At 36.6% G+C, this 26,414-nt stretch overlaps 4 protein-coding genes across 7 annotated transcripts; 1 reads left to right on the top strand and 3 right to left on the bottom strand.

Annotated features, from left to right (window-relative positions):
* Positions 1–102: 102 nt before the first annotated feature.
* LOC147536633 (uncharacterized) lies at positions 103–5,682 on the top strand. The gene is made up of 8 exons (XM_086638919.1): positions 103–914; positions 1,053–1,148; positions 1,761–1,871; positions 1,948–2,257; positions 2,818–2,908; positions 3,806–4,139; positions 4,285–4,433; positions 4,963–5,682. The coding sequence occupies exons 1-8, from the start codon at positions 582–584 to the stop codon at positions 5,480–5,482; spliced, it is 1,944 nt and encodes a 647-aa protein (XP_086495045.1). The 5' UTR covers positions 103–581; the 3' UTR covers positions 5,483–5,682.
* Positions 5,683–6,526: 844 nt separating this feature from the next.
* LOC147536632 (uncharacterized) lies at positions 6,527–9,686 on the bottom strand. The gene is made up of 3 exons (XM_086638918.1): positions 9,271–9,686; positions 7,699–7,881; positions 6,527–6,896 (listed from the first exon to the last, which is right to left on the bottom strand). Exons 1-3 carry the CDS (start codon positions 9,340–9,342, stop codon positions 6,684–6,686), a joined length of 468 nt encoding a protein of 155 aa, XP_086495044.1. The 5' UTR covers positions 9,343–9,686; the 3' UTR covers positions 6,527–6,683.
* Positions 9,687–10,868: 1,182 nt separating this feature from the next.
* Positions 10,869–17,909, bottom strand: EMB976 (Tetratricopeptide repeat (TPR)-like superfamily protein). 4 transcript variants are annotated; one of them, XM_086638913.1, is made up of 11 exons: positions 17,218–17,909; positions 15,493–16,900; positions 14,732–15,043; positions 14,003–14,107; positions 13,834–13,921; positions 13,603–13,724; positions 13,234–13,298; positions 12,009–12,960; positions 11,811–11,903; positions 11,475–11,576; positions 10,869–11,270 (listed from the first exon to the last, which is right to left on the bottom strand). In XM_086638913.1, exons 1-8 carry the CDS (start codon positions 17,758–17,760, stop codon positions 12,379–12,381), a joined length of 3,225 nt encoding a protein of 1,074 aa, XP_086495039.1. In that variant the 5' UTR covers positions 17,761–17,909; the 3' UTR covers positions 10,869–11,270; positions 11,475–11,576; positions 11,811–11,903; positions 12,009–12,378. The 4 variants fall into 4 exon arrangements, with proteins under 4 accessions (XP_086495039.1, XP_086495040.1, XP_086495043.1 ...); XM_086638914.1 differs by having other exon boundaries at positions 11,475–11,557; positions 11,772–11,903; positions 17,218–17,881; XM_086638917.1 differs by having other exon boundaries at positions 11,475–11,557; positions 11,772–11,903; positions 15,493–16,791; positions 17,218–17,878.
* Positions 17,910–19,301: 1,392 nt separating this feature from the next.
* Positions 19,302–25,382, bottom strand: LOC147536630 (DEAD-box ATP-dependent RNA helicase 5-like). Its single transcript, XM_086641755.1, has 13 exons — positions 24,714–25,382; positions 23,797–23,915; positions 23,420–23,527; positions 23,249–23,329; positions 22,595–22,673; positions 22,427–22,512; positions 22,285–22,341; positions 22,130–22,197; positions 21,835–21,903; positions 21,232–21,325; positions 20,293–20,457; positions 20,110–20,202; positions 19,302–19,578 (listed from the first exon to the last, which is right to left on the bottom strand). Exons 1-13 carry the CDS (start codon positions 25,207–25,209, stop codon positions 19,417–19,419), a joined length of 1,677 nt encoding a protein of 558 aa, XP_086497881.1. The 5' UTR covers positions 25,210–25,382; the 3' UTR covers positions 19,302–19,416.
* Between the last annotated feature and the right edge of the window lie 1,032 nt (positions 25,383–26,414).

Genomic DNA, 26,414 nt, shown 5'->3' with positions numbered 1-26,414 from the left:
TTTATGATTACATAAAATATTTATGAGTATCCACTTAAATTTGAACCCATGACCTATTGTAGTTCAGAATGATGCAAATCACTGGATTGCTCCCCCTCCAATATCATCTACAAGACCAAGAGCGGTAAGTAGAGCCATAACACGGGTGAAAATAAAGTGTTACAGAAACCCGTCTCAACCAAGATCGAGTCTCGGTGGAAGTAGTTTATCATCATGATTTATCCCATGAAATTTAGGCACTAAATATAATAGATGTTGTCGGGTTTTAGGCTCTTCGTTGTTGGACTTCGATTTTCAGATTAAAAAAAAAAGAAAGAAGCATCAACCCGAAGTCCCGGACCCGTCTATTCACTAGAGAGAGAAAGAAACCCTACAAAAACCCCTAAATTCCCATTTTCTCTCTCTACAAGCTTCGTGGGGGTCCTGTAAAGTAAACCCCCTCCCTCTGTTGTCTTCTTTTCTTGCTTCTCAAGCTCCCTCCTTTACTATTTCTTCCTTCCAAGATAATCAAAATACTTCAAAAACACAACTACCCAAGTTCAATAAACCCTAGAAGGGTTTCAAAATCAGATACTAAAAAAATGGCCAGAGCTTGTGCATTAGGGATTGTTTCTGCAATGGCTTCTGCTGCACTAAGTGTTGAACAAGTTTATGCTGATGGTCCTTTTAGTTTCTCTCCTTTCTCTTCATCATCATCATCATCATCTTCATCTTCACCGTCGGAAGTACCTTCTTCATCTGTTTCTTCAGTTCCACCTTCGTCTGATAACTCAATGGCGGCCAAAAAAGACCCACCTCCTTCTCGTCCTCGAAATGAAAATCCCAGAACTACAGCTGCTGGATTCGACCCTGAAGCACTTGAGAGAGGTGCTAAAGCTGTTAAAGAGATTAGCAGCTCTTCTAATGCCAAAAAGGTTCCTCCTTTTTTGCTCTTCAAACTTGTCTCTTTCAATTTCATTAGAGATAGAAAGGGATAAGTTACTTTGAATCCATTTTCCATCTTGCTTTATAGATTTTGTAAGTGAAGTTAATGTTGGGTTGTTAATTTTTAGGTTTTTGAGCTGATGAAGAAGCAAGAAGAGACAAGACAAGCTGAAATGGAAGTGAAGAAAACTGAATATCAAGCAATCCAAGCTCAACATGAAACTGTAAGATTGCTACTCTATAGGTTTTTATATTGAATTATCACAATTTAGTTATTGACTTTTGTAATTCAGTTATCCTTTTTTAGGTCAATCTGTTATTGGTTCTTCACACTGTCACACACTCACACTTCAAAATGTGCATATACTTCTTTGATTAGAATGAAGATCTTTTCTAGCAATATCGAGTTTAATGTCATGTTTGTACTCTAAATTGTTGAATAACCAATGGGAGTTCTATAATCAGCTCTATGAAAAACTTAGCTGCTAGTTGAGTCATATTATAAAGAACACTAATAACTTGTGTTTTATTACTTTGAAATGGCGAACGAATACTTAAACACTTGCCTAGACAAAATAATACCGAATGAAAAAAACTAAAACATTATAATATTGCTGTGAAGGGTTCCCAAGAAAACGGGGGTAATTCTTGCCAACCTCTGCTCCTTTCGAAACACATATTCTGGAAGTTGGAAATTGCATGATGGTCATTAACACTGAACATATTAAAATGTCTTAGTGGTAATTCACCAAGGAACTACTAGTATTAAAATGGCGCACCTCATTCTTCATTTTATGGTTATATGATAAATATCTGTCATTTTGTGTGTCATGCAGGAGAGACAACGGGTAATATACGAAGAACAGAAAAAACTAGTTCAACAACAGGCACAAACAAAAGCTCAAATGGCACGATATGAAGATGAGCTGGCAAGGAAAAGGATGCAGGCATGGTTCTGTTTGTTAAATCTTAAGATGTTTATAGTTTTTTATTGGACAGGATTTAATTCTTGTGTTTCTGCAGGCAGAGAATGAAAGCCAAAGAGCGAGAAATCAAGAGCTTGTGAAAATGCAAGAGGAATCATCTATCAGGCAAGAACAAGCTCGACGTGCAACGGAAGAACAGATTCAAGCACAGCGTCGCCAAACAGAGAGGGAGAAGGCTTTAATAGATCAGGAGACAATTAAAGTAAAGGCTATGGCTGAAGCAGAAGGAAGAGCCCATGAAGCAAAACTAGCTGAAGAGGTTAATAAGCGTATGCTAGTAGAACGTGCAGGTGCTGAGAGAGAAAAGTGGGTTGCTGCCATTAACACAACTTTTGAGCATATAGGAGGTACAAACTCAAATTTATTAGAGTTTATATCCGGAGTTCTGTTTTTCTAATCAAGAAATTTCATGCTGTAACTTTTGAGCATGTTAGAGGAGAATTCCCCTAGTGTCACTACCAATTTAGCAAAAAAAAAAATCCATGAAACTAGGCACTCAGTGAATGTTTTTCTTCCTCCAAAGTTAAAGTAAAGATAAATTTGCAGTTCTTATTGTTGCTTTTTGTGCTAATACTTGGAGACATAAATATTTGCACGCTGGCTATATAAACCTCTGAATTTGGTTGCTTCGTATTAATTGTTAACGATGTATTTTGGTGGATGAAATTTATACAGAGAATAGTTTGGTGTAGTTTCTACTAGTAAGGTTAAAATGCATTTCTAGTATGAGTATTAGTCCTAAAGAAACCTGTACAGAAAGAAAATTTTGGAAGTTCAGTAGAATTCTTGTATCTTAGCTTTGAAAGTTTACCACCAACTTCAAAGCTTCATTAGAATATATACACAGGTGTTCTCATTAATTTACCGATTATACTTTGCTGAATGGAGACATTTTATATGATTGTAGGCGGTTTGCGGGCTATATTAACTGATCAAAATAAGCTCATTGTGGTTGTTGGCGGAGTAACAGCTCTTGCAGCTGGGATTTACACGACTAGGTATGGACCCATTTTATGAGTAATTACCCTTGCTCTTGGTCACAATTAAAGCTGTTCGTTTACTTGTGAAAGCTTTTATATGAGGCTAATCTTTTGGTTGAGACTAGAGCTGTATAAAAAAGGCCAAAGTTCTATAGTTAGAAGCCTAATATAATTTTTCTTCTTCTATAAGATAATCTTATTATGTCTTCGTTCTATAGTGACTAAGGTTACCAGATTCGTTGCACCCCCCTGCGAATCGCGATCTGGTTCGCGCGAACCCTTTTAGGGTACATTCGCGAACCAGATCGCCAGATCTAGCGAACTGCTTCTCATGAAGAACAGTAGAGTGAAGCAAAGACATACCTTAGATTTGAGTTTTAGGTTTTGAATTTCCAAGTAATTGCTATTTTATGGTTTTATCTTCATGTTTTAAGTACTATTATGATATCAGACTTTGAGTAATTAGTTGTTTCATCCCTTATGAGTTTTGAAATATTTATGTTTATAATTAAGAAAGAATTTTGGAATATTTAGTAATGAACCGAAATTTTATATTAAGCGAATTATGTATCGAATTAGCGTACCGAAGAGGTATATCCCTCACGTACCGGATACACTCTAATAGGCGTACCGCGTACCCGTTTTCGTACCGCGTACCCGTTTCGTACCGCGTACCGGGACGTACTGCGAATCTGGTAACCTTAATCTATACTTCTATAAGATTCTTGATATTTAACCTTGATAGTAGGCCATTTAACTATTAGATTTAACCAGGGTTCAGCTTTGCATCTCCTAGTTCTATACTCTATTGTCTCTTTTTGTTGAAATAACCTTGAGGCTACATTTACTTCTATTACCTGTTAATCAGTTGTTATTGTTGCGAATATTGACCTCTCCATCGATTTTCTCCTTCAGAGAAGGTGCAAGGGTGGTTTGGGGCTATGTCGATAGAATATTGGGGCAACCGTCTTTGATCAGGGAATCCTCGAGAGGGAAATACCCATGGTCGGGTTTCTTTTCTCGTGGCATTAGCACACTAACACAAAAAAGTGATAAAGGAGCTGGTGCCAAAAACGGCAACGGATTTGGAGATGTCATTCTGCATCCTTCTCTTAATAAGAGAATCGAACAACTTGCTGGAGCAACTGCAAATACAAAATCTCATCAAGCACCTTTCAGAAATATGCTCTTTTATGGCCCTCCTGGAACTGGAAAAACTATGGCTGCTAGAGAACTTGCACGAAAATCAGTATGTCTGAGATTTCATTCTTTTTGATTCAAGCTGGTAGTTTTATAATCTTTTAACTGGACAAGAGCTTGGATTGTTGTTTTTGGGGATCATCAATGTTATCTTCTCAAATTCTCGATCTGAGACTTGTATAACTTGCTTGTAGGGTTTGGATTACGCTTTGATGACTGGTGGAGATGTAGCACCACTGGGATCACAGGCTGTAACCAAGATACACCAGCTATTTGACTGGTCTAAGAAGTCTCGGAGGGGTTTATTGCTTTTCATTGATGAAGCAGATGCCTTTTTATGCGAGTAAGTTGTCGTTCAAAATTTATTCCTTCCTAAACTGTGTTTTTAGCTTAATATTCGTTCTCTTGAAACTGAAGCAATTGGGAGCAGGGTTGGCTCGAGATAGAACATGGGTTTATCCTATATCCCAGAGTCTAGTAACTTGGCGGAGTTTTCTCTAACTATATATTTGATGTATTCTCTAAAAATTCAAAGACATTCCCAACATTCAAGGTTTTACATGTAGCGACAAACTTGGGGAGTTCAGCATGGGCTACCGCCAATCCCTGTCCCCGAGTTACTTGAGTGGTTGGCCTATCCCAACTACTTGGCTTGAAATGCAGGGGCTGAATCTCAACAATAGCTCTAAGCTATTCACAGACAAACCACCATATCCATATATGTAACTTACCTAAGGCCTTAAATCCTGAATCCCTACTGAACTTGATTACTGCATACTTGCTTGATACTGGTTTCTTTTAATAGAATTATTTTTTCCATTAGTTGCTCATTGAGGACCGGATAATTGAACCTTAATGGACTAATTTTGCAGGCGTAACAAGACGTATATGAGTGAAGCCCAACGAAGCGCTCTAAATGCACTACTTTTCCGCACGGGTGACCAATCCAAGGATATTGTACTCGCTCTTGCCACTAACCGCCCTGGTGACCTAGATTCCGCAGTGGCTGATCGTATTGATGAAGTCCTCGAATTCCCCTTACCCGGGGAAGACGAACGTTTCAAACTACTTAAGCTCTATATCGATAAATACATAGCGAAGGCAGGAGAGAGAAAATCTAGTTGGATATCATCTTTGTTTCGGAAACCACCACAGAAAATAGAAATAAAAGGTATATCTGACGATATTGTTCGTGAAGCAGCCATTAAAACAGAAGGGTTTTCAGGAAGAGAAATTGCGAAGCTTATGGCTGGTGTTCAAGCTGCTGTTTACGGGAGCAGTGATTGCGTTCTCGACGCAAATTTGTTCCGTGAAGTGGTGGACTACAAAGTTGCCGAGCACCAACAGAGAAGGAAACTCGCTGCTTCCGAGGGAGGTAATAACAGCCTGTGATTTTTTTTTTACCCTTCTCAGGTTCCTAGTTTTTTCTTAGGTGAGGAGTGAGTATAAACAATAGGATGAGTTATGTCTGCTCAAAAATTTTCTAACTCATTTTTGCTTTTGTTTATGTTAACATTATTTCCCCAATTCTAGTGAGGGGATTTTGGTTTATATATTTTTTAATCAAATCAAAGAAGGGTTGTTCTACTTAATAATGCTCAGATAGATTCTAAAGATGAACAATCTGAATATTACTTTTCTGGTTACTTGGAAATTTTGTTGTGGTATTCAATCTTGAACCACTCTTCTGATTATTTGGATATTTTACTATGTGATTTCTTAGGTGGGTAACTTCTTAGCTTCTCTCTCCCTCTCTCTACTTCTTACATGGGTGTAAACTGGGAAGCTGGCCCAGTCATTGACTTAATAGGTCCATGCTCGAGATGCTTTCGCTAACTATATGGGACTATCGCATCTCTCCACGCTCAAAGATGTCACTGCCACATCTCTCCATGCTCAGAGTTGTGCGGTTTCGGCTCTAACCACCCGCGAGGCCTAGGCTTTAGATGTTTCCATGCTTCGAGATGCGTCAGTTAAGGTCTAGTGTCACGACCAGGTCGTGAGTGCTCCGAGATGTTCGGGAAGACTGGCTATGTACTAGGCGGGAGTGCATAACGCCGCATAATTCGTTAAGATTTGATATTTCACACTTCGACCATGTGTTTCGAGCGTATTATGCTGGGTCAACCTAACTGTCCGTGACAGTAGGCTCTTACCACCACACTTCGACCATGTGTTTCGAGCGTATTATGCTGGGTCAACCTAACTGTCCGTGACAGTAGGCTCTTACCACCGGAGATGCATATTTATTCGCGATGAAGGCTTTAAAGCGACACAACCTGCCCCACACTCACTAAGCTTGAAATATGCACCTACAACTCAAACTGTAGCTATAGTTTCCCATAAAGAGAATGGAAAATTTTAAATATTTAACAACCTATAAAAATTTTAATAATCGACTAATTTTCAGATATAAAGATCTAGAAGTCAAGAATATACTAGGAAATCGAATTTTTATATATTTTTCATTTCAACTTGACGTATAACAATGGTATCACTGTTCTGCAATATTCTTTCTATATATAAGATAAGGAAACAAAGGAATAAAAACATATATCATATAAGAGTGAAGTATTACTAAGAAGTTTGTTGTTCATATTCCGGAGGCATTGCATTCATCAAGTAGAGTAACAAGGTTGTGTTCAGGTGCACTGATTGATGGTAAAATGGATCTATTTGATTGTGATGATCCATTTCTTTTTCTTCCTCTTCCAACAACTTCTGCTTCTGAATCAAGATTTCTTATAGGCAAGTTGTTCCTTTTTTGGGTAGTTGCTGAAATCCTTTCCTTCCATAGTCTTCCATCCTGATAAACAAATAAAGTAACAACCATATGAAACAACCGAAAAATATTTTAACTTTTGAGAATAACTATGAAACTCATTATTTAGATCTTCCTCTCCAAAGAGAATATTTTGTTCAAAGGAGTTCTTGAGTTGAGAAGAAAAAAAAAGAATCATATCTTTGGCACTTCCGATCCAGGCTGTACTGGTTTAAGCAGTTGCTAGAGACTTGATGTACAACTTGTGTCGGTATCTTATTGGGACCTCCCGCCGATGAGGAATTTTCTACGACCAACACCCTAACTGCCTAACACCATATCGAAGCAGATCGTGTTGGAACATGTTATATGGTTGTGCCTAATTGACTTTCTGGTCTGCAAGCAACATTGTTAGCTGTAGCACTTTCGGAAGCCACAACTTTAAGACCCATACCTAAGGACTGAATCCACAACCGTGTTTTTTTGGGCATCCAATCGCACTGAAATTTATGAAATACTATCCAACAAAAAGATCTATTCGATGAATGAAGACCTATTTTTTTTCACAAAACTCTTTTTTTTGTCATGCTTTCATAATTCAAGTCATCAGCAATGTCAATTGATGGGTTATTATTCTACTTACTACTTATTGTATTACTTTATATAAGTTTATAGCGCAACAAAATTGACAACTTGGTCAACCCTCTTTATAATATGGAAAATGATAAGACAAATCAAAATAGTCCTTTCCCAAGTCCCAACCGAAGGATCGACTATCATTAAGATAGAGTAATGAGAGTAAGAAATATATAATTATAGAATTGGTGGCGAACTATTTGAGACTTACATTGAGAATTGAAGGTTCTGGCAATGGGCATTTAACAGGTTGGTCATTATCGAGAGGCTCAATTGGGCGTTCAACTGGCTTAAACTCTATTGCTATTTCGATCCCATGGGCAGTGGCAGAAGCAGCAGTAACAGCAGTTGTATCTGCAACATCTGCAATTTGTGGCAGTGGACCTCTCTCATCCTGTGAGAGTATTCATGCAATTGCCATAAGAATTCTTATCTAATGCGATCGGCCACACAAGGAGAACAATTTACAACAGTTAAAGTTCTTGATATTAACAACCACTTAAAATGACAACTCAAATTGTCAAACACTGGAGCTACGTAAGTGGGCTAGCAGGGTAATCAGCGAGCCGAGATTGACAAAGTACGTTTCAGAGAGGTCCATATAAAGAAAATTATATACATTTATATTAAAAGAAAATATTTCTGAGCCGAGTTTCGATCTAAGTGATTATAGAGTCACTCAGATGGATCAAAACTCGGGAATGTCGCAATTACAGTATCGACTGAGTAGCAGAAAAATGAAGGGCGAGATATAAAGAATATTTGGGTCTAACAAAACAAATTCAAAAGAAACGGAAAATATGTAACAATATACTACCGCTTCAAAACTAAGTCGAATACTTGAATCCACAACCCCCACATACGTTTATAGCATGTTCATAACTCATAACCACTTACTCCAAAAGCTCAAACCGTTAATATATCTATGGCCTTGTGGGTCTAACAATGACGAAATATCTATAAGCATTCACACTTGGCACATAAAATATGCTTCACCAAAAAGCAGTAAATGTACTTGAAACGCCGACAAGAAAAATTAAGCAAAGAAAAGGAGTTAATACTTTTCATTTAGATTTTGTATAAGATGTTGAGTTTGTGGTGACGTGGCACTGAGCGGAGATGTCCTAGACCTATTCTTGGTCATGACACTTCTCTTCGTCCATGTGGGACTATTCATATGTAAGAAAAGAATATACAGATAGCTAAATGAGATTTGGATTTTGCTGATTTGTCGCTCTTCAACATACAACCTAAACTAACGTTTGCTTCCTCATCACCCTTTCATTTACAAGATTGAACCCTTAATCTGAAAAAGGAAAACCTAATTTCAATTTTGTAACCTCAGCCACATAGATCCCCATTTGGTATCTCCTTGGATCAGATAAAAAGATGAAAAATTAACTCAGATTCAACCAGAATAAAGAGATCTACTTAAAGTGATCATCTGTTTATTCTATTATGAACTATAATAAGCAAATCAATCCAAAATAAGATCAGAATTGAAGAATGAATTAAACTATTATAGAAACCCTAGGATCAAGTAATGGGTCAAATGAATTAATCAAAACTTTGATCCTAAATCAAAATAAGACTAAAGAAAAATTGAATCTTTAAGTCTAAACTAATTACAAACTTATTCCCTTTTTGTTATTTCTAATTGTTTATAATTTGAGCTAAATTTGTTAGTTCATACTACAAAACCCACATTGAAAACAAATACAAAAACCCAGAGAGAGAGAGAGAGAGAGAGAGAGAGAGAGAAGAAATGGTGGGTAATGCTTACAAGTGAACTTTGAGTTCTTCTATGATTGCCAGATGATCTGCTAACAGAGAACCTTGAAAAAAGACCCACCATTTTTTTTTTATCTTTGAGAGTCCAAATTTGATAGTCTTTCTTCTTCTTCTTCTTGATTTCTACTTTATAAAATCCTCTTGATTGAGCAAGACATATTCTTCTATTTCTAGCTAGTCTCTTTTTCTTTTGTTTTGTTGAGTTTGGATTGAGTTTTTGGCAATGGAATATAAAGAGAGAGAGGATAAGATTATAAAGTGTTGTTCATTAAGGACATTAAAAAGGTTAAGTTTGCTTGTCAATAAGGGAGGTGGTTGTTTGTTAGATTCTCTATATCATTAGAATAGTAGAGGGTAAGGTAAGATGTTAAAAAATGCTCAAAGTAGCACCCACCCCACTCCCATCCTAGTGGTTGATAGTAGGACATGAGGTCTCAAAGAAAAAGGTTGTATTTTGTCCTATCCAAAGAAAATAGAGAAGTATGAATTGGTTCTAAAGTAGATCCAGGCGTAAATGAGAATCAACCGCGGATCGACAATACAAGTCTGGAGTAAATTTTGACTCCTAACATCTTCTAATATTACTCAGGAAGTGAATGAGGTGAACGGTACTTGCATCATAGCTGGTAAGATGTTAAATATTATATAGAACGCCAGTATAATGCTAAAAAGTTGTCAAAACTTATTTAAAAATGGATCATGTGAATTAGAGAAATACTAATATCTTGTACATCTACAAACTTGCGCGAAAAAAAACAACGGATGAATTTCATCATCTAGTCAAATCATGAATCTTAAGAAACTGAACTCTAAAATGTACCCACAAATCCAAATCAGACAATCTAAAATGTGTCGCGCAAGACTGTAAGTAGAGCACGAATTTAATATGCATTTTGTGTACAAATATGTTGAATTGTAGAAACATCACACACAATTTAGTTCTACAAATGCAATCTTCTTCGTTGGCACTCAAGTTTAAATACGACAAGGAATTTCTTAACCTAAGTGAAAAGGACATGCATTAGTTATATATTGTCACACCAACCGACTATCCTAGCTTGGACAGGTCTAGTTGGATTGGTGGGAATCAGCTGTCAATCCAATCATTCATCTACACCTCTTACATTAGTGATATTGTTTTTTTGCTTCACATTGTCTCCGTCCAGAAAAATACGAGAGGAAGTTTGTGAAGGAAGAAGTCGCTGACACTTCCCCTAAACCTTCAATTTTCTTGAAAGTTTTAACAAAGCCATAAAATAATAGTCTGTCTTTCTATTAGCCGACTATATAATTCCACAATTTCATAACTTTTCAAATTGCTGAGTCAAATGGGTCCACTTGCCTAGGTCAACCCAACTACCCTTCACATGTTATGTTTCCTTTCTCTCAAGTGTGGCTGGCTTGAAGAGGTTCTGGATCAAATTTAAAGCTATCTAAGAGCCCACCAAAGGCTCCAAACAAAACTAGTCGATCTCAGGGAGCTTCTTAATTTTTTAGCTTTTCGAAAGCCGAGGCTTTGAAGCATTCAAAAAATCTTCGAGAATAAAGACCGGTGAATTTCTTTTTTTTTGAATTGTTCAGCGTGAACGATTTAACTTATGAGAACGATCTTATTTGGAGTAAAAAAAAAAATCAGGCCCAGAGTTAAACCTAAGGAGGTTTCATCCAATTTGCCTCATTGAGATACACAAACTGGTTCAGATTACCACAATAAAAAAGAAGTTAGCAAACAGAAATATTCATTCCAACAGAACTTTCTCACTCAAGTGGATGACCCTCTATCAGGCGACTCGTGTCGGGCGTGCCTCTACCACGTGCCCAACTCTGGCACACCTCTGACACATGTGGTTCCCAAGCTGTCAACCCGATCAAGGACATGCTTTTGACATGATATGGGATGTTTACAAAAGACTTGCAGACTTTTGGATTGTTCAGATCAAGGCGTATGAACTCAACTTGAATTTGAAACCCAAATTAAAGCGGGTTCGTTATCTGCGCAAAGAAGAAAATAAGCCGACTTAAGAATAAGATACACAAGAGAATACATTTGAACTCAAATGGAATTTGGATCCTTCAGATGTCAAATATGATCAAGTAAAATCAACAGTTTTGTGTTCCCGTTTTTGAGGCATAGAGTGCAAAAATGTACAAGAATACAGTTTAGTACTACCACTACTACTACTAGTTAAAAGTTACCTCCTTCGCAAGCAACGATCCTGCCTTTCACTTCATTGATGTATCCTGCCTTCACTTCATTCATGTAGTCTACTATGAAAATACTTCATTTAGACGATTGCCCTATTTTCATTGTGGAGGAAATTAGCACAGCTTTTTATTCATTATCATCTATTTCTTTCACAACTAATAAAGTAATATGCATAAACTTAATAAGCATCATAGTCAGTGTGAAGCAGAATGAAAGAAGATACTCAAGATCAATAAGAGTGAAAGACCATGATTTGGTTAGTTATTGGTTTATACGCAGTCAAATACTAGTACTTCAGAAAGTGAAAGTTGAATGAAAATAATTACATGAACTTCAATCTTAGTTCTTCATTTCCCTGTCCTCACTCCTGAGCACTGTTGATAATAGGCTAATAGCCACCCACAATATGAAGTATAGACCTGATGAAAAGCAAGTTATACAAGTTTTGATTTTGTTAAGATAACAAATTGTTTGACAATTTTTCGCTTATTCCAACAGAGAAAAAGATCAACAGAAAATGCTACCTGTGAAGATGAGCCTTTTCGTGTAGTGCACCTCGATCTGTCAATCGGCATATCATATCCGCCATACCCATTTCAGAAGCTCCACTATTAGGGCTGATCATTCTAACTCATCTATACAGCTTCGATGAAATATACATACACACACATATATATGGATTGTGATGACGCAGTCTAGTTGAGATGAGATAAGATTGTCAGTGACAAGAAAATGGGTTAGTTTCCAAACGAACCATCTTTGCTACTTCTCGTTGTTATCATTCTCATTCCTACCTATTGTTATTTCCCTCAAATATGTGAAGTGGGAGACGAGAAGGATAGACTGGAACCAATGTTCAGAGCAACCTTTTAACTTGCCATTCTTCTCGAAAACCTATTCACATACCGTCTCAACATCTAAGGTTGCTTTCATCTTGGATCCAACCTCTAACTTTTCCAGAAATGAGACCCCTAACTGATTCATGGAATCAAGAACTTCCCCAGCTTTGATCGCATTGCCTGCAAACTTGTAAAGATGGACAGCAGAACTCAGAATAAATCTATCTGGTTCGACAAACTTCCTGATCCGTTCGAAAAATGAGATTCCTTCTTCGATATATCCATAGTCCATATAGCCCCTCATCATGGTCCTTTGACAAGCTACATCAGGGCTCTGGCCCGCTCTCATGAGTTCTTTATAGACTCTTTCAGCATCACCAATTAATCCCACTTTAGCAAAAGCAAACAATATATGGTTATAATGAGCACAGGAAGGGGTAGTTCCTGTTTTCCGCATTTCATCGATTACTACCTCAGCTTTCAAGTATTTTTCACTCTCAGTGTAAGCTCGGATAAGGGCTAGATAGGTGAAGGAATCGGGCGAACATCCATTTATCTGCATAGCTTGGAAAAGCTTTTCGGCTTCATCGTCTAGACCCGCAGTAGCATGTATATTGATCATTACATTGTAGCTAACCTGAATTTGGATAGGAAAAAATTGTTTGATCATTGGATCCTAACAGTTAGTCATGAAATTTCAACATGCAGGATACGCAAAGTGGCTGGTTTGACGGGGACGGACCCACCACGGCATGCTAAGAGCATACAATTCAGTGTTCGTCATCAGTGATTTCGGGGTTTGTGGCCCATTCCCATCAAAACCATGCCTTTACATAAATACGACGAGGATCTCTTTCTTTCATTACATAACAAGGTCTTTATAACTCGAAAAGGAAAAAAAAAAGTTCACCTTTCCAGGTTGTATCCCTTCACCCTGCATTTGGTTGAACAAATTATGAGCCTCTTGATACTTACCTGCAAAGGAATAGAATAGAACTATTCGATTAGAGGATGTAGTAAGTGATTAATTCTATTGATCCAGTGAAGAATATAATATATTAATAAAAACTAGAGTCTAGTTTTTGTTGAAATGTTCAGCGTGCCAAACTAGAGTCTAGTGTTTCAAAAGATATACAAGTAAGATCATGGTTTCGGACAATTTTTGCAGCCTAAAAGTATGGGGACGGATCTAGAGACAAGTTTGACTTTCCAGAATGTGTCAGAGATAAATGTTATGGCATAGGAAGGATCAATCTTTCAAATTTCGAAGGATTATTACCAGCCTTCCCATAATAGCTAATCATATTAGTATATGCCTTTTCATCCAAGGAGATATTCAAGTCCCTTGCCATTTTAAATATCTCAATTGCCTTATCCAACTTTCTACCTCTGCCGTAAACGCTGCATCATAAAGGAGACAAGATTCAATAACTTCATTAACAATGAAAACAATCTCTTTCTTTTGGACTCAATGAAATACTCAAGTATATCTCAACTATATGACTTTTACCTAATCATGGTGTTGACTGTCTGAATTGATGGATGAACACCTGAAGAAAGCATACGATCATAGATATTGGTCGCAAAATGCAACTTACCTGCAAGATATAATGCATCAAAAATGTTATTTCAAGCTCTAGTTTGCAACTTCAATTTGGAAGGACGGATGGTCAACTGACCTGCTTCAAGCATGGCTTTGATAAATGTATTGTAGGCCACAGTATCAAGCTCTTCCTCTTCTTGAAAACTTTTGTTGATGATGCTATCTGCTACTTGATGTTTGCCTGAAGTCCAACAACAGTCACAATTAGTAGTCTAAAGGGACAAGAAATATGTAATATCTTAAGTATTGGCAAGCTTTTAAGTCAAAGCCAGTTGGAAATATATTTGAGAGACCCTAGATCTTACAGCCTGCAATTACACTTCACTGGGCCCTAGATCTTTGAGTTGGTGTTTTTGAGCCTAACATGTGTCTTTTGAATGGGAAATGTGGATCACGTGTGACCGTCAGGCGTATCACATGTAGGCTTAGCTCTGGTACCATATTAGGTTTTGCAGGCTTCGAACCGCAAAGGCGCAAACCAGTTGGCAATTGGAGAGGTCCTATATCTTACATACTCTGGTCACGAGACTTATCCTGGCCACGTTGGACTATTCTCACAAAAACATGCAGTAACCAAAGCAAAGGTTATAGTCTCGAGAAGACTGAAAATAATACAGTAACAACTCGAGACTCACATAAACTGGGTGTTGAATACTTGAATCGTTAAAACTTATGAAACATCTTAGGAAACTAACAGCAAAATATCTAGAAAATGTAATTCACAGCTGAAGCTTAATGCTCAAAAAGTATAACAGAAAAATCAGACTTAATTTTATCTTTAGTCGTACTCTAAGATGCCACATACCGTAACTAGTCAGAGCATTCACGATCATACTGATCATAACGGCATTCGAATCGTGCCCTTTCTCGACTATCTCATCATAAAGCCACTTTAATTGTTCCACATTACCACTCTTGGCATATGCATCGATCATAGAGCTATATATACGTTTCATAGAGGCAGAGGACTTTGCACAAGCCGCATATACTTCTTGGACTCGGTCCAGTTGTTGAAGTCTTCCATACAAATTAATCATGGAAGCAATTGCTGCATCCTCAGGTATATAACCTAGCTTTAATACTTGATTGTATAGAGACTCCACTCTAGAGGTATTACCTTTAAAAGAAAATTATTGTGAGCCACAAAGATAGACACACAAAGAGTTGCTTATATCACTTTCATACATCAACAGAAAAGCAATCAGAGATAAATTATGTAACTTGGATTCTAGTAAGAAATATGGTATACTGTGAGTGAAGAAGGCTGGAACGGGAAACAGACTGCACAGAAATTTCTTGATTTACCTATTAGTTCATTTACTAAATTTGTTTTATTTTTGGATCAAATATTGTCACCTTATATAGGTACATAAGATGTTTACCTACAGTGATGTATGTGCAAATTCAGTCAAAATTTAAGGATTAAAATCTCATACTATACCCACCGAACTGACTGGAGAATCCAAATATTCGAGAAAGGAATAAATATTAACACGGAGTACCATGTTACATATCTGATGAATAAGTTGAGCAAGAGCTAATAAGTAGAAACAATAATCTGCTTACCTTCCCTGACTGATTTGCTTATAAGTTGGCTAACTACGGATAAGCCACCAGTTGTTTGAAGCAAAACCTTCAGAACTTGTTCGGTCTTAACAGCATCACCGTCTACAAAATATAAACTAAACAATAACCCAAGCGCGATACTATCTGGATAATCTAATACAACCAAACTGTTCTCGGATTTCTGAAGGCTCATGGATTCTCCACACATAATCATGAAAAATGTCTGTGAGAACTTGCTATCTTTCACAAATGCACTTTGTCTCATCTCTTCTGTTAATTGTTTCGCATCTTTTACCATTCCATATTTGCAGTATACCTTCATAACCATCTTATAGAGGTCCTCATCAAATTGTACTTGATCTTTCCTTAACTGGGCAATAAACGCCTTGGCTCTCTCAAGAAGATCCAATCTCATATAAAGACTAAGCATGTCCTTACAGGAATTTGAATCTGGAAGTCCAGTCTTGAATAAAGCCTGAAACATAACTTCAGCAGACCTGACGTCTTCCGTCATGGCATAACACTGAACTAAGACTATATATGCAAATCTTGAAAACAAAATGTTCCTAGACTTCATGAGTTCTAAAACATTTAAAGCTTTCTCATAATTTCCAGCATTCATATGTACTTGTGCCATAGACACATAGGTTTTCTCGTCAGTAAGAATGCCTAACTGTTCAATCTCTTCAAAAGTTCTCTGGGAATCATCATAAAGACCAAGCTTTCCATAGATTCTGATCAGTAAACCATAGATAACTTCATCCGCTACAATTTTATTTTTTGTCATCTCTGAAAATAGGGTAAGGGCTTTCGAGTAGTCGCCATTTTTGTAATATAGAGTTAGAAGTGAAGCACAAGTATAGTTACTAGGAATTATTCTCAACGACCTCATTTCATCGTAAAGATTCAATGCTTCATCTTGCTTACCATTTTTGGAGCTTAAGCTTATGAGGAGGCTATAAGTAACCTCCTCTGGAGTAAACCCTAATTTCTTCATTTCATTGAATATTTCGAAGGCCTCTTCCAAAAGTCCTTCTTTTGTATATGAGCAAATAACAATCGTATAGGTGAAATGATTGGGATTCACATTTCTTTCCACAATCTCACCCCACATATAAATAACCTCTCTGTGTAGTGATTTCTTCTGCAAAGATGAAACCATGAAATTGAAAACTGCGATAGAAGGAACGATACCTCGCTCTTGAACAGCCGAATAGAAAGACAACATAGCTTTATGGCGTCCCCATCTAGCATACGCACAAAGCATGGTCCCACATGCCACTTCATCTGCTTCACAACCTGCTTCAAGCATTTCTAAGAAGGTTTCTTCAGCAAGCCTGATCTTTCCAACTTGGCCATATATACGCAAAACAATGGTGTAGACGATTACACTCGGTCGATAGCAAAACTGCCATGTTCATAGATATGATAACAGAACGAATTAAGTCATTTTTCTTCAATCACCAAATAATATGAGCATATACACAATACACTCTTCTACTTCTTAGCCATTCTCGTTGACGGTAAAGAAAATCACAAAAGGAACTATAAAAATCAAATTTTGAGGGTTGAAATTTCTCTCACCAGACAAAAAATCAGCTTTGAAGAATCAATGTAATACTAATACATGATTTATTTTATCATATTCTCGTGAATTTGGAACAAATAAAACAGAACCAATGCATAAAAATGAAAACCCAAACTTCAAAAAGAATCAAAATTTACCTGTAACTTCATCCAATCAAAGAAATCCCTAACTTGTCTCCACCCTTTCTGCTCCTTCAAAACAACACACATCTCTCTAAATGTCAATTTAGTAACAAAAGAACTCATAACTTCTCTCATATTATAAGACCCTTCAGCCCTAGTTGATAAATTTCGAACAATTCGTATTGCTGCTACAACATGTTTCCCATAAATATGTCCATCTCTATCATCTTGCAAATACTGAACCATTTGTTCAGGAGTTCTCTTAATCCATTTAGGGGTTTGAGCTTGTGAACCTTGATTTCTCCTTAATACACTAAGGTATTGAGCTTTTGCTTTGATTATTCTACGTGCATCATCATCAGATAAAGGTCTTTTTAGGTTTTTCTTATAGGGTTTTGATTTATCTTTGTTTCCATCACTGAGAGTCCATGGGTCTGGTGTGATTGAGCTAACAATTTTGATTCTAGGGTTTTTGTGAGGTTTATGAGATGAGTGATTTTGGTGGGAAGGAGAGAAATTTGTTGTGGTAGAGAGGAAAGAGGTTTTGATGGAATTCATTTTATTTTCTAGGGTTTAGAATTAGGGGTCTAAGGTGGAAGAAGAAGGAGGAGGTTTGAAATAACTAGAGAGCCATTGCGTGGGAAGATAAAATTTGGGTGTTCTTATTTTGAGTGGTATTTTGGTCGTTAATTGTTAGTTACTTTATTAATGGGGCGCCGCTTTGGGACATAAAGAACAATGTCGCGGGATAAATTCTCTGAGGTTGTGTTTGATATCAGGGAAATAATTCCGTGGAAATAAAAGAATTTCATGGAAGGTCTTCCACGGAATTTATTACATGGAAATAAGAGTTCTTTCGTTTGGTAGTCGTTTATTATTCTGCGGAATTATGAACTCTGTTATTTAGTTGACAACTAACTTCTACGAATATAATATTTAATTAAGAATTTTTATTCACTCTTTATGTAGTCAAAAATGACATTTTCACTTTTATGTTGTCAAAATTACATTTTCATCCTTATACAGGTGAAATTACACTTTTACCTTTATATTTTCAAAATGACAACGTATAAATAAAAAAGAGATTTTACTAATATAAAAGGATAAAATTGTCATTTTAATGTAAAAGTGTGGACATTCTAAAATAGATAAAATACCTAATATATAGGGCTAGCAGAGTGGGCTTCCCTCGGGGTTGTTAGAGCATGTCCAATGTTGGGGGGGGGGGGGGGGGGGGGGGGGGGGGCTGGGGCTCCCAATTCAAATTTTGGGAGCCCCAGCCCTAGCCCTAGCCCTCCAACCCGGGAGCCCCATGCTCCCAGCCCCAAATTATATCCTAGTTGGGGACTCCCAACAGTTGAATTGGGGTGGGTCCCCCCACCCCATGTATAATTTTTTTTTTTTTTTTTTTTTTTTGTTATTATTTTGTTTAATTTTTTTGGTGTAATTTTTAAATGTAAATCATTTTTTATTCTATTTTTTTTTAAATAGAATTTCTTTGATTTTTTCTTAACACACTTCATTGGTAAAATTTGAAATTTCAAATATTAGAGCCAAAATTTAATGGGTGAAAATTAAAACACAAACCTCACACACTTACACCACACATGTACAAAATTTAGATTTGGGAGCCCAACATTGGAGTTGCTCTAAGCCCCGGGGCTCCCAAAATTCAGGGGCTCCCAAAATTGGGAGCCCGAGCCCCACATTGGAGTTGCCCTTAGGCCCACTGAGCCACTATTTTGGGCTGCATCAGAAAAGGTAGGGAGAATTGTCAGGAGGACACAGTGTGTGACAGTCCATCTCCATAGTCTACTATTTGATGGTCCATACTTGAAGTATCTGAAAACTTGAAAACAATACTGGTCTTTTCAGAGAAACTTGCACACAACAATGGTGTTTAAGTTAAGAATTGTCAGGAGGACACAGTGTTTGATAGTCCATAGTTTTCACAATTTGGTCTCACCAAATGAAATAGATGAATTCTCAAAATTGGTGGTACTTTAGGCACAAGAATTCCTCTTTTGATGTACATGACAAAAAAATCAGCACTCTTTAAATACTGAACCGGCTTTAACTGCAATTTTATAGAAACTTGATTTAAACATTATAATGTATTTTCATTATATAAAGATGTGTCGGTTTACACAAAGACAGCAGATTTAAGATTGTACCATACAAAGAATGGGTAACATCATCTGAAACTCATGTTTGTTAATCTTGGTCCAAGAATAAGAAATTATTGTGTAGTTTTGGTGGCTGTGTATCCACTAACAAATCATCATCATCATCATCGGAACTATCGAACGTGATCTTTGTAGCTTTTGGTGCATCAGCAGTAATTTCTTTGAAGTGAGATCCATAGACTTTGGATTCCTGCAATAAATACACAAATAACTTAGTGATGTTGCGATACAAATTTTCTATGATTTAGAATTTGCAAATTCAAGCCTTCCTCATTGTGAGTTGAGAGAGGCCACATGTTGTGACAGACCCAATGGTGGAGTTTGGTCATGCCGGGCTCACTGGTAGTAAAGCTTTGATACCCTAGTCTGGCCCTTTAATTCTACTGGGTCAGGCAAGTACAAAGTGTACTTGGGCTACGGCGTCCATGGGCTCCAATGGACTCGTGTGAACAGGACGAGTATTAGGCTTCCACGATCTTTCTACCCCTAGACAGACTTAAACCCCTCTATGTTCTTGATCGAGTAACGATAAGACATTTACAATCAACTACATCTTTCAATTCAGTATTTACTATATTAACTAGCATTGAAGATTGTGTGATTCGGCATACAAATGATTCAACTAACAATCTGGATCGCTTGTGTTGCAATCTGATTGGGAGTTGCCAAGTAGAAACAGAAAAATGTAATAATGAATTTGAATCATGAGAGAGAGAGACACCTTTTTCTTCACGTGAGTGCCGAATTTCATAAGGGACACGGGCACAATCTGTCCGGCTTCTCTTAGAACATTTACCAGCTCCCCGGATAAGCCCTAATGTGATGAACATTAGAAGTTTGACATTAAAGAATAGACGGAATGGGCGCAATGATAATTTTGGCTCTACAGGCATGAAATGGGTACCTTATTTATCGGCATGAAGAAAGTATGAGCAATGCCTTTCTTACCAGCTCGTCCAGTCCTCCCTATCCTATGAACGTAATCTTCAGTTGTAAGAGGGAAACTATAGTTGATTACCACTTCAACATCAGGAATATCCAATCCTCGAGCCGCAACATCAGTGGCTATCTGCAAAAATTCATTATCATTCATATTATTTGTAGAGGTGTATCACCAAGAACGCCAAAAACAGAATTGCTTTCATAATTGACAACACCAAATTGTAAAGGAAATTCTGTTGTACGTGGATCTCACGAGAAAATAGTAATTAGTAATTTGTGACTAACTCTTCGCTGGTTGCTTTTTTTGTAAAGAGTATCGATGGTTCCAAATGATCAACAATCGTAAACGTCTTTGGTAACATCTTGTAAGTGGGGTTGTGGTCTGAGCGTCATGTTTTTTTAAACATACCCAGTTTTAAACTTTCTGCTGTTTTTTTGTTTTATATAATTCATTCCTTGTTGGATAAAAAGTAGTAAGTAGGTCAAGTGGTCAGACTCAGAATAGGTAGACATGAAAAAATAGTTGGTAGTACGAACAAGACACCGTCAAGTGGTGTACTTCATTGTACCATGGAACGACATATTAGACTATAACTGTACTATCTTAAATTTCTAAAGACGATGACGTATGAAGAGCATATTTTGAATGTCTCGATGCTGGACTTCATTATTAATGGTATCAGAATCTGAACCCAAATTTCTGTGATCTGAAGAAACCACCTCATATTCTGTGGTGAAGCTGGGACCATTTATGAAACAAAATGAAATATAAGGGCAGCCTTAAATTATTAATGTGTTTAGGGGTACAGCATAGAAGTACCTAAGCAAAAAAAATGTGTTTTTATCATTTTCTTAAGAAATTCTATGAGCCGAAGGGAGTAAGTTTAGAATGACAGCTTACCATTAAAGGACATATACCGTCCTTAAATAATGCAAGTGCTTTTGTACGAGCACTTTGAGCTTTATCTCCATGTACAGAAACAACCTTCCAACCCCTATAATCCAGAAAAAGAATATCTTAAGTATCAATATATTCTACACGTATTCGATCAGGGGTGGCTCTGGTGCTTTCACACTACCTCCCTTTTCACACAGGCGACCTAATTCTTCTACTTCTGCATTGACACTCTTTTTCTATATATTTACTTGATACCTATAAAACATTCCTTATTGTTCTTAATTAAGAAGCTACACATAAGAGAAGAAAGAAGGAAAGACACAACAGTCGTCCAACTTATAATTCAAAGAGTTTCAACTAAAGTTTAGCACCAGATCCTTAATCTCTCCTGCACGCACTGTGAATGTGAACCCCCACGGAAACAGAAAAAATCTGGATGGCTAAATTTGCTGATCCATGTTATATAAATTATACACAGGAACACATTACAGTATCTATACCAGCTATAACTGAAACTCATTTCATATCACAGATAACACTTAGAGAAATGCCATGAACAGGGAATAATATGAATAAAATTTTGAGGGTTAAGCTTAAGGAAATTACTTATGATGGAGCATATCTTCAACACGACTTGCTTCCTTCTTGTACAGAACAAATACCAATACTCTGTTACTGTTACAATATAGTGTATGTATTAGTAGAATAAAGCACACGAGCATCTACAAGAGCTGAGTAAAGTTGAATCACTTTTACTCACTATTTACACTAAGCCGAGTTCAAAAAGAAAGGGTTACTTTTAAAAATCAGCTTTCCTTAGCTTAAGAATATGAGAATCAAGAATTTGACTTTTTGATTTTTTATATCCAGCATTAAACAGTTTCAAAACAGCAAGAAATACCTTTTTGACTTGTGGTACTTCTCTAGCAAGGTTAGCAGTCGTGCATCGCGTGCTTTATCATCCAGAACCTACAAGTGAAAAGTAGGCTCCTAAGAACTCAAATATAACAAATAAGATAGTAGCTAGTTTAGGTATCGTCTAATCTTTCAACAAACCTCTACAATCTGCATGACATCATGGTTTGCAGCCAAGTCTTCTGAACCCACGACCACCTAAAAGGAAACCAAAAGTTTAATTAGAAATATGCAGGGTGACAGAAGAAAGATAAAACCAATATATATATTATTAGATTCACACCTTTACGGGATTGGGATCCATAAATTCTTGAGCCAGTTGATGTACAGAAAGAGGCCATGTTGCACTGAACATTACCATCTGTCGTGCTGCATAAGTTGGGTAGCATCAAACAACTAGAATATGCAGAGAGAGAGAGATAGGAGTCTGTGTGTGTGTGTTTACACATACCTGAGCATGTTTGGCTCAATATGGCCCGAACTTCTGGTTCAAAACCCATATCAAGCATTCGATCTGCTTCATCGAGAACCTATATATAGGAGATTTATAGTTGATCAGAAAATAACACAACCATGTTTACTTGTCAATTGGACTCTTCGTATTTTGAGTACTACAAAATGGAAGTTCATTAGGAATAATTTAACAGAAACAATGTATTTAGGGAGTAATTGGAACAACATGAAAAGTAACTTCATCGGCATTTTCAGCCAAAAATCGTAGTAATTCACATTATACGGAAAACCTTCGACGCTCCAAGCAGATCAAAAACAAAAACATATAGCAAAAACTGGTCATAGGTTAATAAGACACGAGAATCACATGCTATACTGAAAATTGGGATAGGTTGGCTGTTCTTCGCTATGATGACAAGAAAACACCAACACTATTCCACTTTCGGTTGACAACAGAAGTCCAGTGTACTGTCAGACAACTGAAAATGGTTGCTTCATTAAGGGCAACCTGATCTTTAAGCTCAAGACTTTTACAAAGTTAATAGAAGATACAATTTGAGAGCTCCTAAGGTAACAACTAAACATACACAAACAAAGAACACAGTATCAGTATGAGGAACTAATTATTGTTTTCAGGCCCAACAAGACTCACCACAAATGATACCTCCTTTAGACAGCAAAAACCTGATTCAATAAGATCCTTCAACCGACCAGGAGTCGCAATTACAATATTCTGATGTTCAGAAAAGAAAGATCACTTGTCAGAATAACATGCCTTACTTATAAGCCAAAAAAACAAGAATAGAGAGCAAAACTAGCATACAACTCCCGACTTGAGTGCAGATATTTGAGGTCCTTTGGAAGCTCCTCCATACAAACAAACTGATTTTGCACCACATGACTTCCCAGCTTCGCAGAGAACATCTGCAATCTGCAAGCAATAGATATGTGAGGGCTAAGGACCTGCCTACAACTTCCAAAAGATACTACAGTGCTGCAGCGTCAGACGATAAAACTGTAGTTGAGCTCAAACAGATCAATCTTAGTGTGAATCAGTAAATACTAAATAGGGAGTCCAAATATATTTAGATAAGCAATAAAGATAACAAATTTTGATTTAGTCCCTGTTGAGAACTGGAGCAACAGTAAATTACAACAAAGCAAATGATATATAAAAATGAAAAACATAATAATACATACTTGTTGAGCTAACTCCCTTGTTGGTGAGAGTACAAGACAAAGAGGATTCTTTGACGTTCTATTTTTCCTCTTCTGCAAAATATGCATGAGAGCTGGAATTCCGAACGCCAAAGTTTTGCCTGATCAGAAAACAAGTTAAACAATGAAGTCAAATACAGAATGAAGTTGGATACAAAATAGGAATTATAAAAATAAATAATTGAGCCCTTCAACAATAATATAAGAAGCAGAAGACATATTCTATTGAAACTAGAGTATAGTAAAACTACAGAAAAAGCTGATATTATTTTCAGGAAAAAGAAATTATGTTAGAATTTTTAATTCTGAGACTGTTTGTTTCAAAATTAAATTGTAACCCACGATGACTTCATGGTCTTTCAAACTAAAATTGTGCAACTCATTTTCTATCTACACATTCATCACCTAAAGGAATTGCATATTTAGCATAACCCGAATATCATTGATATAAAACAAGTACTAGTAGTTACCGAGAAAAAGGAAGATTGCATCAAAACATCCAGTTCCCGTAATACCCCTTCTTATCATTTATTGTCTATAGGAAAGTCTATTCTCTCAATACCAAATTACCAATAAAACTCTTCATTGTTTTAGGGTTCCACAACAATAATGAAATCAAATTTAATTTTGTGCGCCACATCAATAATGGCGCACAATCGCGCAAAGAACACAAACTCATGCTATTAACAGAACCCACAGATTGTAAAGATCATACCAATATAGCAGACATACTTAGGATGATTGGTATACAAAAATTTCATTTCATTAGATTCATTTGAAGAAGAAGTTACCCAAAATTCCTCAAAGCTACAATTTTTTTTCCCAGACATGATTCATATTCATTTATAACATTCAAATTTCTATCAAATAACAAATAAAATGAATAGTAAAAAAATCACCTGAACCAGTAGCAGCAATCCCTATTAGATCTCGACCATCCAACAAGAAAGGCCAAGCATGAGCTTGAATTGGAGAAGGTTTACTAAAACCCTTACAACATTCAAGTACTTCATTAGGAAGATCTATCTCTGTAAAAGAACTCAAAGCTTTGTATTTCAAATCCTCAGTATTGTTTCCAGAAACAACAACTGTTTTACTCACAGTTTCAATCTCTCTCTTCTCTAATGCTTCTTCTACTTCTGTATTTACTCTCTCTACTTCATCTTCATTCGTTCCTTTACTAATTTTAGTCTTATTCTTCTTCTTCTTCTTCGTCTTTGGATCTTTTTCTTTCCGTTTTGTAATTTCTAGGGTTTCATTTTCTTCTTCAACAAGTTCATTTTCATCTCTGTTTCTTCTTGAGTTTTTCTTTTCCCGCTTTTTCTTCTTCTCGATGATTTCTAGGGTTTCTAATTCTTCGTCTAATCGGGTTCCTACTTCTCTTTTCCTCCCCATAACTAAAAACGAAAATGAGAAACAGAAAACGAAATAGGGTGGTAAATGGTGGTTAAGTTGTTTTTATAGGGAGAGGAATCGAATGACTTTGAATTTGCAAGTACCAAAATTACGATTTTGCCAAACAGATTTTCCTCGCCTCCCATATTTGTCCAACATTCTCATTTTGGCCCATAACTAACTTTCCGTTTGTCTAAGATAAAGAACATTTTTTTTCTGTTTCTTTTTATCATATTACAAAAGTCTTTCCTCTCTATCCTTTTCCTCTTTCTTACTCGTCTGAAAGATTATCAACATACGGTTGGTGGTCGTTGTCGACCTTCAATGTAAAAAAAGAAGAAAAAGAAAATGACACTACGTTTTCTCCTTCGCACCAACACCACTACCATTGTTTTTTTTTTGTTTTTTTCCTAATTTATCTATCTCACTCTCTCCCTCTCTCACTATGAAAAAATACCTAATGGGGTTACTTCACGCTGAGAGAGGGAAAGAGGTTGAGAAAGTGTGTGTGTGTGTGTGTGTGTGTCCAAGACAGACACGCCAACAAAGATAAATAGTGGTGGTGGTCGTGAGAGGAAGAAAAATAGTTCAATTTTTCTTTTAATGTTGAAAGTCGTTGGCAATGGGCACCAGTCATCCGTTTGCGAACCTTTTCGCAAGTAAGAAATAGGGTAAAGATAGAGAGAGCGACTTTGAAATATGGGTAAAAGAAAGTTTTGATCGTTAACTTTGATTAACGTCAATAAGGCTTTGGGGTGAATTTAAACACAAGACAAACATAGATGTTAAATTTTACAGATGATCAAAAATTGTGGCTAAAACTACAACTATTCCTAGATGTAACTTTGCCAAAAAGAAAAGATAAAGTATGTGTAAGGATATTTCATCAAAAAAAAAGTATGTGTAAGGAATTTTTATTTCCATAAAAACACGCCTTAGTATAGAAATATTCCACATTTTTAAAGAGTTTTGTTTCTATGAAAGAATAAAATGGGTTGAGAAGATTAGTTTTAATACATATTTACCGAATATAGCTTTCTATATTGCTGTGTTGTGGAATTTGTTGGAATGAATATATCTTTGTAATATGAGAGTTGTTCCTACCATCATCATAAAAGGAGTCGTCTCATTGGAACTTGCTACATTCACAACGCACGATAAAAATGTTTTTACCAACCTAGAGAGTTGCAGACAAAAAGAGTTTG

The sequence above is a fragment of the Eschscholzia californica genome, unplaced genomic scaffold, assembly GCF_041429995.1.
Source record: "Eschscholzia californica isolate CP2 unplaced genomic scaffold, dmEscCali1.0.p SCAF_5, whole genome shotgun sequence".
In the NCBI taxonomy this organism is placed as follows: Eukaryota; Viridiplantae; Streptophyta; class Magnoliopsida; order Ranunculales; family Papaveraceae; genus Eschscholzia; species Eschscholzia californica.
Note: the sequence above shows the minus strand (reverse complement) of the source record. Positions and strands in the feature narration are given on the sequence as shown.